This window comes from Zootoca vivipara, chromosome 2 (assembly GCF_965207765.1).
Source record: "Zootoca vivipara chromosome 2, rZooViv2.hap1.1, whole genome shotgun sequence".
NCBI classification, from domain to species: Eukaryota; Metazoa; Chordata; class Lepidosauria; order Squamata; family Lacertidae; genus Zootoca; species Zootoca vivipara.
This window is the reverse complement of record NC_142584.1, coordinates 112,567,458-112,579,078: the sequence shown is the minus strand read 5'-3', so window position 1 is coordinate 112,579,078 and position 11,621 is coordinate 112,567,458. Positions and strand designations below refer to the sequence as shown.

General features: G+C 43.5%; 1 protein-coding gene across 4 annotated transcripts; it reads right to left on the bottom strand.

Annotated features, from left to right (window-relative positions):
* Window positions 1-834: 834 nt before the first annotated feature.
* LOC118081384 (uncharacterized) lies at window positions 835-9,139 on the bottom strand. Of its 4 annotated transcripts, none has more exons than XM_060270669.2 (6): window positions 9,031-9,139; window positions 6,655-7,005; window positions 5,078-5,548; window positions 4,553-4,631; window positions 3,323-3,449; window positions 835-2,940 (listed from the first exon to the last, which is right to left on the bottom strand). In XM_060270669.2, the coding sequence occupies exons 2-6, from the start codon at window positions 6,972-6,974 to the stop codon at window positions 2,537-2,539; spliced, it is 1,401 nt and encodes a 466-aa protein (XP_060126652.2). In that variant the 5' UTR covers window positions 6,975-7,005; window positions 9,031-9,139; the 3' UTR covers window positions 835-2,536. The 4 variants fall into 4 exon arrangements, with proteins under 4 accessions (XP_060126652.2, XP_060126653.2, XP_088519738.1 ...); XM_060270670.2 differs by having other exon boundaries at window positions 5,078-5,407; XM_088663612.1 differs by having other exon boundaries at window positions 9,011-9,120.
* Window positions 9,140-11,621: the final 2,482 nt, after the last annotated feature.

Here is an 11,621-nt window from a genome sequence, read left to right as displayed (position 1 = left end):
CGCTCAGATCTGATTTCTTTTGTTGTCCAAAGGAAAGGAAGTGAGGAAGCATGCGTACGCCACCTATGCTGGCGATTGTTAATATTAGTAGTAGTATTGTAGTAGTATTAATGTAGGTCTGACGATGGAATGCTTTGGCAGCTATAGAACGGGGGGGGGGGGGCGACATCGTACAAATCTGTAAAAACTCAAGAGTAAAATGCCCAGTTATGCAAACCTGAAAAGTCATATATTAAACGTCTGAGAATAAATCTGTTCATTTTCGAGTACAGTACAGACAACAATGATGGCTTTGAACATCGGCCTTTGCTTTTTAAACTGGTCTCACACACCTCTGCTGCTTTTGGTTCTAGGTGTTCCTTACAAGGCTCATGTAGTGACATGCAAATTGTGCAGGTCCTTGTCTGCTCAAATCCTCTATATGGTCTCTTGTAATTTTAAGTTCTTCTATTTACCCCCTTGATATGGTGGTGTGCCCTAAATCTGATTGTAAAGGAATGTGTACATTGGTAAACAATATGTCATGTGCTGCAGCTGAAAGGCAATAAAAACAGCTGAACTTAGTAAAACACACACACACACACACACACACACACACACACACAAAACTATCAGGATGTTTAGGGAGCCTAGGATTGTGAGGCCATTCTCTGCTCTTGGTATTACGGTATTTTTTTGTATCTATAAAAGCAATCACATTGTGGTAGGTAATCAAGTTGCTCACTTTTTGTAATGGGCTATCATCTGTTTAGAAGCATTGTGCATGATAATTTAAACCGGTGTATTTACAGTTTGTTTGCTTTTGAAGACAACACTTTTTGCATTGCTCTGCAGTTCATGTAAACTAAATCAGTTACGTGAGTTTATTAACACTCAGTACAGAAACAATGTACCGCAAGTGCAGCAATACAGCTAAAGTGCTGCAATACAGCTAAAAAAGTGAACAGAAGGGATTTGTTCGCTTAAATACATTTATATACCACTCTGTAACTCTGAAATTAATATAACAAAATGAAACCACAATGGAAAACTGACAAAGAAATAGTTTAAAACTCAGAACTTTAACAGTGTGGAAGAACAAGAAAGCTTTTGCTTATTACCCCAAAGATGCCAGGTGAGCCTCCCTGAAAAGAGCTCCACAGGCAGGAAGTCAATGCTGCTCATTCTTCCCCGCCAACCCCCACTGCCTCCTTAGCTCCCCCTCCAGCACCCCCCTCCCAGCCTTTTAGAGGAGGAAAACCAGGGGAAATTTTTTCCCCCATTTTCCTCCTCTAAAAACTAGGAACACAACAGAGCTAAAGTTCTCATGTCCAATCAGTCACTTTCAGATCCTGGGAGTGGCGTCCTTCAAAGCAGCTTGGGAACTCCTAAACTCCTCCTCTCTTCCTTACATTTCTGACCCCTGCACTGTTGCAGAGAAGGGGCTACCACTTTCCCCTCCCCTCCTGAGCTACTGAGTCGCTGCTCCTGCTCTCTAGCGTCCGAGACCCCTTCCTCCACCATACCGAGTGCTTGCCTGTCACTACTGCATGATGTTGCAGGACTTCCCTGGTGCTGCTCGGACCCCTCAACATCTCAGAGCCCTTGCACCACTCCACTGGGCTCTCTGCTGACCCCTGATGGTCCCCTGACACGTGTGATCGGCACATGTGTGACCACTGACATGCATGCAGTTTCCAGCACTGAAAAGGGGATGGAATGGGGGCGGAGCAGACTTACACACATCCCACTGATGCACCTGGGAACGAGGAACGCAACTCCCACACAAACAGGGAGTTGCTTGTATACAACCATGAAAGGTGGCAGAGTCTAGAGGCAGCATAGAGTGCATTGTACCACTGCCGACTGTGGCAAGGAAAAACCAGTTTTCAAAATGTTCCTCCATGTTAAAAAGGCCCTGCACATAGAAACCTAGTGCATCAGGGAGCAAGCTGGGCTAGAACCATTTTTCCTGATGTGCTAGATTTTTACTTGCCCAGAGGGTTCTCATTTTAAAAAATTAAAAATAAATCTGGAAAATTAAAGATGGGAGGTCTTGCACCTTCAGTTTGAAAAGGTGCAGGCCAGTCTCTCACTACACCCATCTATGTGCATAAGGCAGGCTATGCGCTCGGGACCACTAATCACTGCTCCTGTGCTGCGTATGTGGTTTTAAAAAACACTGCCCGGAAAGCTCTCCCATCCACGATGTTCAGCAATTCGTCAACCCATGTGGAATCCGGAAGATGCCTGCCACAGTTATGAAACGCTTCTGTGTTTTCTCTCTCTCTGTATTGGTGGTGGCTTGTTTCCACTGGCATTAAGGCAGGGAGCCCAACAGTAGGTGGAACCAGAGAGTCAATGACAGGCAGATCCAACTGATGCTAGTCCCCCCCCCCCCCGGCCTTCCTTCCTGCTGAGCTCTACAAGGGACATCCTAAGACTATGGAGGAAGCCAACCAGCTGGCCACTCCCCAGATTGGTGGCAAGTTGAGGGCAGGTGAGGTAGGCACTGGCTGAGGGTAAACCAAAGTTGGGTCACCTCTTCTGCCAACTCTTAAACCAGGAGAACCCAAAGTGAAGCGTGCTTTTCCTGCACTCGGTGCAGTGATAGGGCTTCTCTCCCATGTGGGTCCTCCAGTGCCTGATGAGGTTGGACTTCCAGCTGAAGCTCTCCCCACACATAGAGCACTGGCAGGCTTTCTCCCCGGAGTGGGCTCTCTGGGGCGCCTTCAGGAAAGCTCGCTGCTGGAAGCACTTCACACAGTCCGAATCGCACCGGTGCAGCTTCTCTCCCTGGTGGTTCTTCTTGTGCGTCAGGAGTCTCGGGATTCTCCTCCACTTTGGGACCCCAAAAACATTCCCCCATGGCGATTTCCAGGGGTGTCCTACTGTGGCTCATTTGCTTAGGTGTTCCTTGCCAAAAGGTCTCCTCAGACTTGAGTGCTCCGTTGCTGTTTCCTGAAACAAACAAGAGAAATGACATGAGAAGGAGAGAGTGGGAAGGAGCCTTCAATTTTTGAAAAATAATAATAATTAAAACTAGTGTTCAGCTGATCAGTTGGTTAGATCAGGGGTAAGGAAACTGTGGTCCTTACCTGTAGTAAGGTTTAAAAGCTTACTGGGAAATGATATATAATGAATTGAAAAGCATGTTTAAAATAACGTTTGTAAAAAAAAAAAAAACCCAGAAGCTTTTCTTTTGGGAATTATAGGGCCAGAACTACCTAAATTGTATACCTCCATAGTTAAGTCAGCCTGTAACAGTATTTATCTTAGATTCAAATCTATGTAAGATGCATTAACAACAGCACCTGTCAACCACGGGACAATACATCCTTACCCAGAAACATTACATTTGCATAGTTTTCCAGCATCACTTCCTTGTAGAGAGCTCTCTGGAAGGGGCCCAGGAGATCCCACTCCCCCTTGCTGAAATACACGGCCACCTCCTCAAAGGACACCAGCCGCTGAAAGGAAAAGATAGATTCTCTACTCAGAAATGAATTCTTATGGAGATAAAATAATAAACATATATGTGACATATATGACATATAAACATCTGACATGGCTCCCAGCGTGAAAATAAAAGGGCTAACCTGGTAGCTTTATTGCTCTTGCTATTATTAATAATGTTATTTATTAATCACTTTCTACATACAGTGGTACCTTGGTTCTCAAAGGCCGTGGTTCTCAAACGCTGAGGTTTTGAACGATTCTCAGAAGCCAAACGTCCAATGCGGCTGTCAGTTATTATTTCCGGGGTGCCTGCACCAATCAGAAGCTGCGCCTTGGTTTTCAAACATTTCGGAAGTCAAATGGACTTCCAGAATGGACTAAGTTTGGCTCTTTTGTTTTTGCTATATATTTTGAGTTTTAATTTTTGAGGCTTTTTCGGTTAATTTGTTTTTGTGACTGTGTGGAACCCAGTTCCGCTACTGATTGGTTGATTGTGTGACTGCGAAAATGGATAAAATACCCCTATTGAAACAATGACTATTATCAGTGCAGGTAAGAAAAGAAAAAAGAATATTTTAATTTTTATCATCTACAATACTGTCTTATTTTTTTTATAGTGCAGTACAATGATTACTGCATTCATTTTATGGATCAATGGTCTCGTTAGATAGTAAAATTCATGTTAATTTGCTGTTTTAGGGGTTGTTTTTAAAAGCGTGGAACGGATTAATCTGTTTTGCATTACTTTCTGTGGGAAAGTGCACCTTGGTTTTGGAATGCTTTAGTTTTGGAACAGACTTCTGGAACGGATTAAGTTTGAGAACCAAGGTACCACTGTACATCCTGAGGTATTGTACAACGCGTGATGCAAAGTGTACACCAATGGCAGAGAGCTTTGCAAAATCCAGCTAGGAAAGCTTTAATTTTTTTCTGCAGGACTGTAGACATCACGCAAGAGGCAACGTACAGTTCATAGCTTAAGTTGGGTCACCTAGACATTTTGTAGCAGCAGCAGCAGCAGCAGAAAAGGGGCAGCACACGTTTCCTGAAAACCTTGCAGCCCAACACAGAGGGAGGCACCCAGGCTGTGCCCCACAAGGAGCCTGCCCCTTACCTGAGATGGGTCCATGGCAGAGGTTTCCACTCTAGCTCCAGGAAGCGATGATCCAGATTGGGCCTCTGATGCCATTGCTCTGTCATGGGGGGTAGAGGGAGAGAAAGAAGGGGTTAAACAGGCCATCTCTGGGACATGGCTGGAAGGAAAGCCTCAAACTGGGAGCAACTGAGAAGTGGAGTTATTCACATTTCAGCTGAACGGTGAGGGCAAGACTTTCACCCTTTGGTTTCATGGCTTTTGGACCACATAAATAAAAAGCATTTCACTTTGCCCTCCTTTTAATTTATTCCATACTAGCTGTACCAGGCCACTCGTTTCTGTGGCTCAGTCTGTAAAATGGAAAAGAAAGAAAAGAGAAAGCGTACGTTTCTAAACTGCAGCTTGGGAACTCCTAATCTCCTCCTCTCTTCCTTACATTCCTTACGCATTGTTCCTTACCCCTCCCCTCCTGAGCTACTACTGAGTCACTGCTCCTGCTCTCTAGTGTCCAAGACCCCTTCCTCCACCATACTGAGTGCTTGCCTGTCGCTACTGCATGACGTTGCAGGACTTCCCTGGTGCTGCTCTCCCTGGTGGGTCTTCTTGTGCGTCTGGAGGTCGAGGCTATGAGAGAACCGTTTCTCGCAATCCGGACACTTGTAGATCTGCTCGCCAATGTGGACCCTCTCGTGGGCAACCAAGTCCAAACTATCGCCGAAAGACTTCCCACAAAAATAGCACTTATACACTTTCTCCGCTTCCGGTGGCATTTTCCGGTCTTCTGGAAGGGGAATGATCCGATGGAGGCTGATCCCATTCTCTTGGCCTCCCTTCCTCCCCTCAGTGCTCAGGTGGTTCTCAGGGAAGGTCCTCCTGGGTACATATTTAGCCCCTTCCCCAAAAAGCAGAGCTAGGTTAGGCTTGCTCTCTTGGAAGCTGTCAACATGCTGCCGAGTCTCCTCTACTTTGGGACCCATACTAGCTGTACCAGGCCACGTGTTTCTGTGGCTCAGTCTGTAAAATGGAAAAGAAAGAAAAGAGAAAGCATACTTTTCTAAACTGAGCCTAGGGCTTACCGATCAGAATGTCAGTGGTTCGAATCCCCGCAACGGGGTGAGCTCCCGTTGCTCAGTCCCAGCTTCTGCCAACCTAGCAGTTCGAAAGCACGTTAAAGATAAATACAGCGGGAAGGTAAACGGCGTTTCCATGTGCTGCTCTGGTTCACCAGAAGCGGCTTTGTCATGCTGGCCACATGACCTGGAAGCTGTATGCCGGCTCCCTCGGCCAATAACGCGAGATGAGCGCCGCAACCCCAGAGTCAGTCACAACTGGACCTAATGGTCAGGGGTCCCTTTACCTTTACCTATACAATATTTTTTGTTGTTCCATTCTCTGTGTAGATATAGAGATTGTCTGGTTTGCCAACTCTAGAACACGCAACATATAATTGTCCACATGAGAAGCAATCTGTGTCTAGATCTATACCACATAATTCTAAAGAGTGGACCTGAGATTTGTTGGTGGTGATTGCAAACGCCAATCTAATTGGGAATGCCATCACCGAATCGATTTGCTACTGCTTCATTCGATTTAGAATTGCGTCATGAACAAAATTACAACACGGTTGATCTTTTGTCATATGTGCAATCGAATATTCCTAGGCTAACGCTTGAGCAGAAAGCCATTTACGATCAAATAATGCAAACTATCAATAACGGGATTGGAGAAATCTTCTTCCTAGATGTGCCAGGAAGAACTGGTAAGACGTTCCTAATTAGATAGATTCTGGCAGCAATTCAATCCCAAAATGACATAGCCGTAGCTCTTGCATCGTCTGGAATAGCTGTGACATTGTTACCAGGTGGAAGAACTGCTCATTTCGCTTAGAAATTGCCATTGAACATACAATTCATTAAAACTCCCACGTGTAACATTTCCAAAGCATCCGGCATGGGAGAAGTATTGCAGAAATGGAAACTTATTGTTTGGGATGAATGCACAACGGCGCACACAAAAACCACTTGAGGCTCTTGATCAATCATTGCAAGATTTACGTGGAAACACCAGACCTTTTGGGAACGCATTAATATTGCTTGCAGGAGATTTCAGACAAACATTACCTGTAATTCCTTGATCGACGCCATTGCTGACCACGGAGTTGTGTTTGTCGGTGATCTGCTGTTTCTCGTTGACGTCTTTCAGCCACTCTCAGCCTGTCGCGATTTGAAGCGGCAGAACGCTCTCGTCGTGCTCTTAACCTTGCATTCTCAAGTCTGGCTGCACGTCGCTCTACTGTTTCCTCGGCACGTTTTTGAGCCGTTCTTTGTCTTTGTCGCTCCTTTGCTGATGCCCGTTCTTCCTCTGTTTGATTTGCAATTGATCTTCGCTTTGCTTCCGCTTGGCGAGTATGACGACCTAAGTTTGATCTTCTGCGAGACATTATTTTGATGAACTAAAGCAGATTGATTGCACTGAAAAAGAAAAAAGAAAGTTATAACAAAAATATATAAAATTGCAAAACATTAGAAAGGAAAAAACATGAACTAAAAAACAAAGGGAAAAAATAGAAAATACTAATGAAATATTTCAATTCACACGCAGATCAATCAACATAGCTCAATTTCACCACCAATTGCACTGAAAAATAAGAAAAATATTTTTTAAAGGAATGAAAAACAATGAAAGGAAAATAATATACTCACGAAATGAACAGTATGCTAAACGACACATCGTAAATCAGAACATTGAATAGGAAAAGTTAAATATTTAGTATAGCTTGTGTTGCTTTTACGTCCAACAGATGGCGCTGTTTTTCAAAAAACATGTTTTTAAATGGCACAGGTGGGACATCTATATAATAGTTGGTATATAAAAACACGCGTGTATTCGAGTAGGTATATAAAAACATGTGCGTATTCGAATGAAACGTTTCAAAATTTCAAAGCAATCGGTGAAGAACTTTCGGAGATTTAAAATTTTGAACAAACAAACAGTTACATTTTTATTTACAGTGGTACCTCTGGTTAAGAACCTAATTTGTTCCGGAGGTCCGTTCTTAACCTGAAACTGTTCTGTTAGCTAATGGGGCCTCCTGCTGCCGCCACACCACACAAGCACAATTTCTGTTCTTATCCTGAAGCAAAGTTCTTAACCTGAGGTAGTATTTCTGGGTTAGCAGAGTCTGCAAACTGGAGCGTCTGTAACCTGAAGCATCTGTAACCCAAGGTACCACTGTACAGTATATAGATCAGGGTCCCCAAACTAAGGCCCGGGGGCCGGATGTGGCCAAATCACCTTCTAAATCCGGCCCCCGGAAGGTCCGGGAATCAGCATGTTTTTACATGAGTAGAATGTGTCCTTTTATTTAAAAGCATCTCTGGCTTATTTGTGGGGCCTGTCTGGTGTTTTTACATGAGTAGAATGTGTCCTTTTATTTAAAATGCATCTCTGGGTTATTTGTGGGGCATAGGAATTCGTTCATATTTTTTTTCAAAATATAGTCTGGCCCCCCACAAGTTCTGAGGGACAGTGGACCGGCCCCCTGCTGAAAAAGTTTGCTGACCCCTGATATAGATTGTCCTGCCTGGGACTCTCTTCTCTCTCTCTCTCTCTCTCTCTCTCTCTCTCTCACACACACACACACACAATCAATCCAAACATATTGATGTCGTATTTTATCCACTCTTGTTTCTACAAAGCCTTCCCATTCCCTCAAGCATAGAGGGAAACATCAAAAAATTTCCCACGTGCAAAGGAACATAAGAAGCTTTTATATAGAATGCGGCAGCTAGACTGGTGACTGGGAGCGGCCGCCGATACCACATAACACCAGTCCTGAAAGACCTACATTGGCTCCCAGTACATTTCCGAGCATAATTCAAAGTGTTGGTGCTGACCTTTAAAGCCCTAAATGGCCTCGGTCCAGTATATCTGAAGGAGCGTCTCCACCCCCATTGTTCAGCCCGGACACTGAGGGCCTTCTGGCGGTTCCCTCGTTGCCAGAAGCCAAGTTACAGGGAACCAGGCAGAGGGCCTTCTCGGTAGTGGCACCCGCCCTGTAGAACGCCCTCCCACCAGATGTCAGAGAGAAAAACAACTATCAGACTTTTAGAGGACATCTGAAGGCAGCCCTGTTTAGGGAAGCTTTTAATGTTTAATAAATTATTGTATTTTAATATCCTTCTGGAAGCCCAGGGGGGGGGGGTAGAAATACTATTTATTATTATTATTATTATTATTATTATTATTATTATTATTATTATTATAGAGATTATTGAAGCTATATATAGCTTCAAAGCTATATATATTATATATATTATTATTGAAGCTATATATAGCTTCAAAGAAACTCGTGCAACTGTTGGGGGCGCCTCCTTTTGCAGCTGGATTTTGGCGCATCAGCCTCAACCATTAAGACGACTCACCTCCCCTCCCCTCCCCAGCCTTCCCCCCAAATGCAAGCTCCGGGTCTCCCACCGCTGCCCTCCTCGTAGCACCTCGTCGCCTCTTTCGTCTCCCGCCCGCCGCTCCTCGCCTCGGAATCCCAACGACGAGCCTCTTTCCCGGTTTAAAAATTCCTGCCTCTCTAGGAACCGCAGCTCAGTTTGTTTAACCCTCGCAGGGCTGCATCTCTCAGCTCCTCCCTGCGCGGAATTCGGCGGCCTGCGCGCACGTCGTTCTTTGTTCCTGATCATAGCTGCCAAGTTATCCCTTTTTTTAAGGGAAATTCCATTATGCTGAATAGGCTTCCTTGCGAGAAAAGGGAAAACTTGGCAGCTATGTTCCTGATGGAAAGCAAAGTTGCAGGGTTGTGGTTGCTTTTGGTGCATTTATACATCAAATTTATGCATCCGGCAAACCAGGGAGCAGCTCGGCCACAAAGCATTTATGTGCAAACAGATGGAGTTCTGCTTTCCAACTCAGGGTAATTGAATCCAGAATTATAAATGAAAATATGATATAATGATTATTATTTGTCTCATTTTTTCAAACATGTTAAACCCGTAACAAATAAAGGAAAGAAATCTCTGTCTCTTACAATAGTCCTACATAAATATATTCAATCTTGACACACACACACCCAATCCCATCTATTTGGGATCTATTATCCCATCTTTGGATCTATTATGTTAAGTTTTTGCCATCACTGCAAGGTCTTAATAAATTTTTGCCGAGTTCTTCAGTGATGGGTCTTTTAAAAATGTTTTTGGCTGTAAGAAATTCAAGTCTGCTTTTTGTGATTGAACAACATTTAGCTCGGTGAGTCTATGTATGGTAAAGAAGCACATAAACTGCTGTCGGAAAACCAAATAATTTTATTTTTACTTTCTGAAAATGTCAGGCAAAGCTTAATAATAATAATAATAGCAAGTACTCCGCAATCATTTTTAAAGGTTTCTATGCAATTTTACACACATTTTGCTTACCAAGCAAATTATATCAATTTAACCAAAATTTATTTTGAATTCTCAAGTCATGTTACAACTTTTTAGCATCTCTCATTTTTTTAATTTGAAAGTTGAAAAATTCCACACACCCTAATACCCCAGTATAAATGTACAGTGCAACTTCCTATCACATGTCACATCACGACTCTGGGCCAAAGATCTCAAAATATCACTCCCCTGTACACAAGTTCAGGTGTAGCATGTGGTCAGCAGAAACACCATTAGGCTTGGTACCGGTAACATCCGACAGTCATCTGCCCCAGTCCACAGGAAGGTTTCTGATCAGAAGCTGAAATCAGCTTCTATAATGTATTTAAACTACAATAACAGGAAATAAGTGAATTTCAGTTTATGAAGTTACAGGTAGGTAGCTGTGTTGGTCTGACATAGTCGAAACAAAATAAAAAAAAATTCTTCCAGTAGCACGGTAAAGGTAAAGGGACCCCTGACCATTAGGTTCAGTCGTGACTAACTATGGGGTTGTGGCACTCATATCGCTTTATTGGCCTAGGGAGCCAGCGTACAGCTTCCAGGTCATGTGGCCAGCATGACAAAGCCGCTTCCGGCGAACCAGAGCAGCACACGGAAACACCGTTTTACCTTGCCTCCAGAGCAGTACCTATTTATCTACTTGCACTTTGACGTGGCAGGAGCAGGGACCGAGCAATGGGAGCTCCCCCCCCCCCGTAGCGGGGATTCGAACTGCCAACCTTCTAATCGGCAAGCCCTAGGCTCTGTGGTTTAACCCACAGCACCACCCACCACCTTAGAGACCAACTAAGTTTGTCATTGGTATGAGCTTTCGTGTGCATGCACACTTCTTCAGATACACTGAAACAGAAGTCACCAGACCCTTATAAATAGTGAGAGGGTGGGGAGGAGTATTACTCAGAAGGGTGGTGGGAATGGGTGATTGGCTGATAGGTGTGGTAAACCTGTTGACGACTGTTAATTACTGCAATTGGTCTTACATGAAAAAGCAAGGTGTGAGATGGCAAAAATAGTTTTATCATGTATAATGAGATAAGAATCATGTATAATGAGATAAGAAGATAAGAATTCAGAGCAGGTCTCTTCATTGTTTTAAGTTTGGTAATAAGTTGCAATTCAGCAACTTCTCTTTCTAGTCTATTTCTGAAATTCTTTTGTACTAAGACAGCTGCTTTGAGATCTTGTATAGAATGTCCTGGGAGATTGAAGTGTTCTCCTACTGGTTTCTCTGTCTTGTGATTCCTGATGTCAGATTTGTGTCCATTTATCCTTTGGCGTGAATATTGTTATTCTGCTTTTTAAAAGTTTTGTTTACCATTTCTGAGTTTTACAGTTTTCTTTAACTGGTTTTTCCTAAGTTCCTAATCATTTGTTCTACTGATCTTTTTTCCTTCTCAGATGCTATGTTATTCAGACAAGTTTCAGAAAGGTAAATTTTCAATGGTGACCCAAATTCACAGGAGGGGTGGGGATTGGCATTTCATTGGGGTTGTACAATCTTTTCTGCAGACTTTGGAACCCTTAATAAGTTATTAGCCTTAAAATGACATTTATGTTATTCATATGGCAAATCTCAATTTTTGCAGGCGTCGTGTTCCAGGTTAAAACACGCACAAACCTGCCCCATTAAATGTCAGTTTCTGTCTCCC

Bases quoted from the DNA above. Each gene is read 5' to 3' on its own strand.
- LOC118081384 (XM_060270669.2), bottom strand. From the start codon at position 6,974: ATGTCTCGCAGAAGATCAAACTTAGGTCGTCATACTCGCCAAGCGGAA. The intron at 5,549-6,654 runs GTAATGTTTGTC...TCCATTTTACAG, and splicing joins CGTCGATCAAGGAATTACAG to ACTGAGCCACAGAAACACGT. The intron at 2,941-3,322 runs GTAAGGATGTAT...TGTTTGTTTCAG, and splicing joins TGCAAATGTAATGTTTCTGG to GAAACAGCAACGGAGCACTC.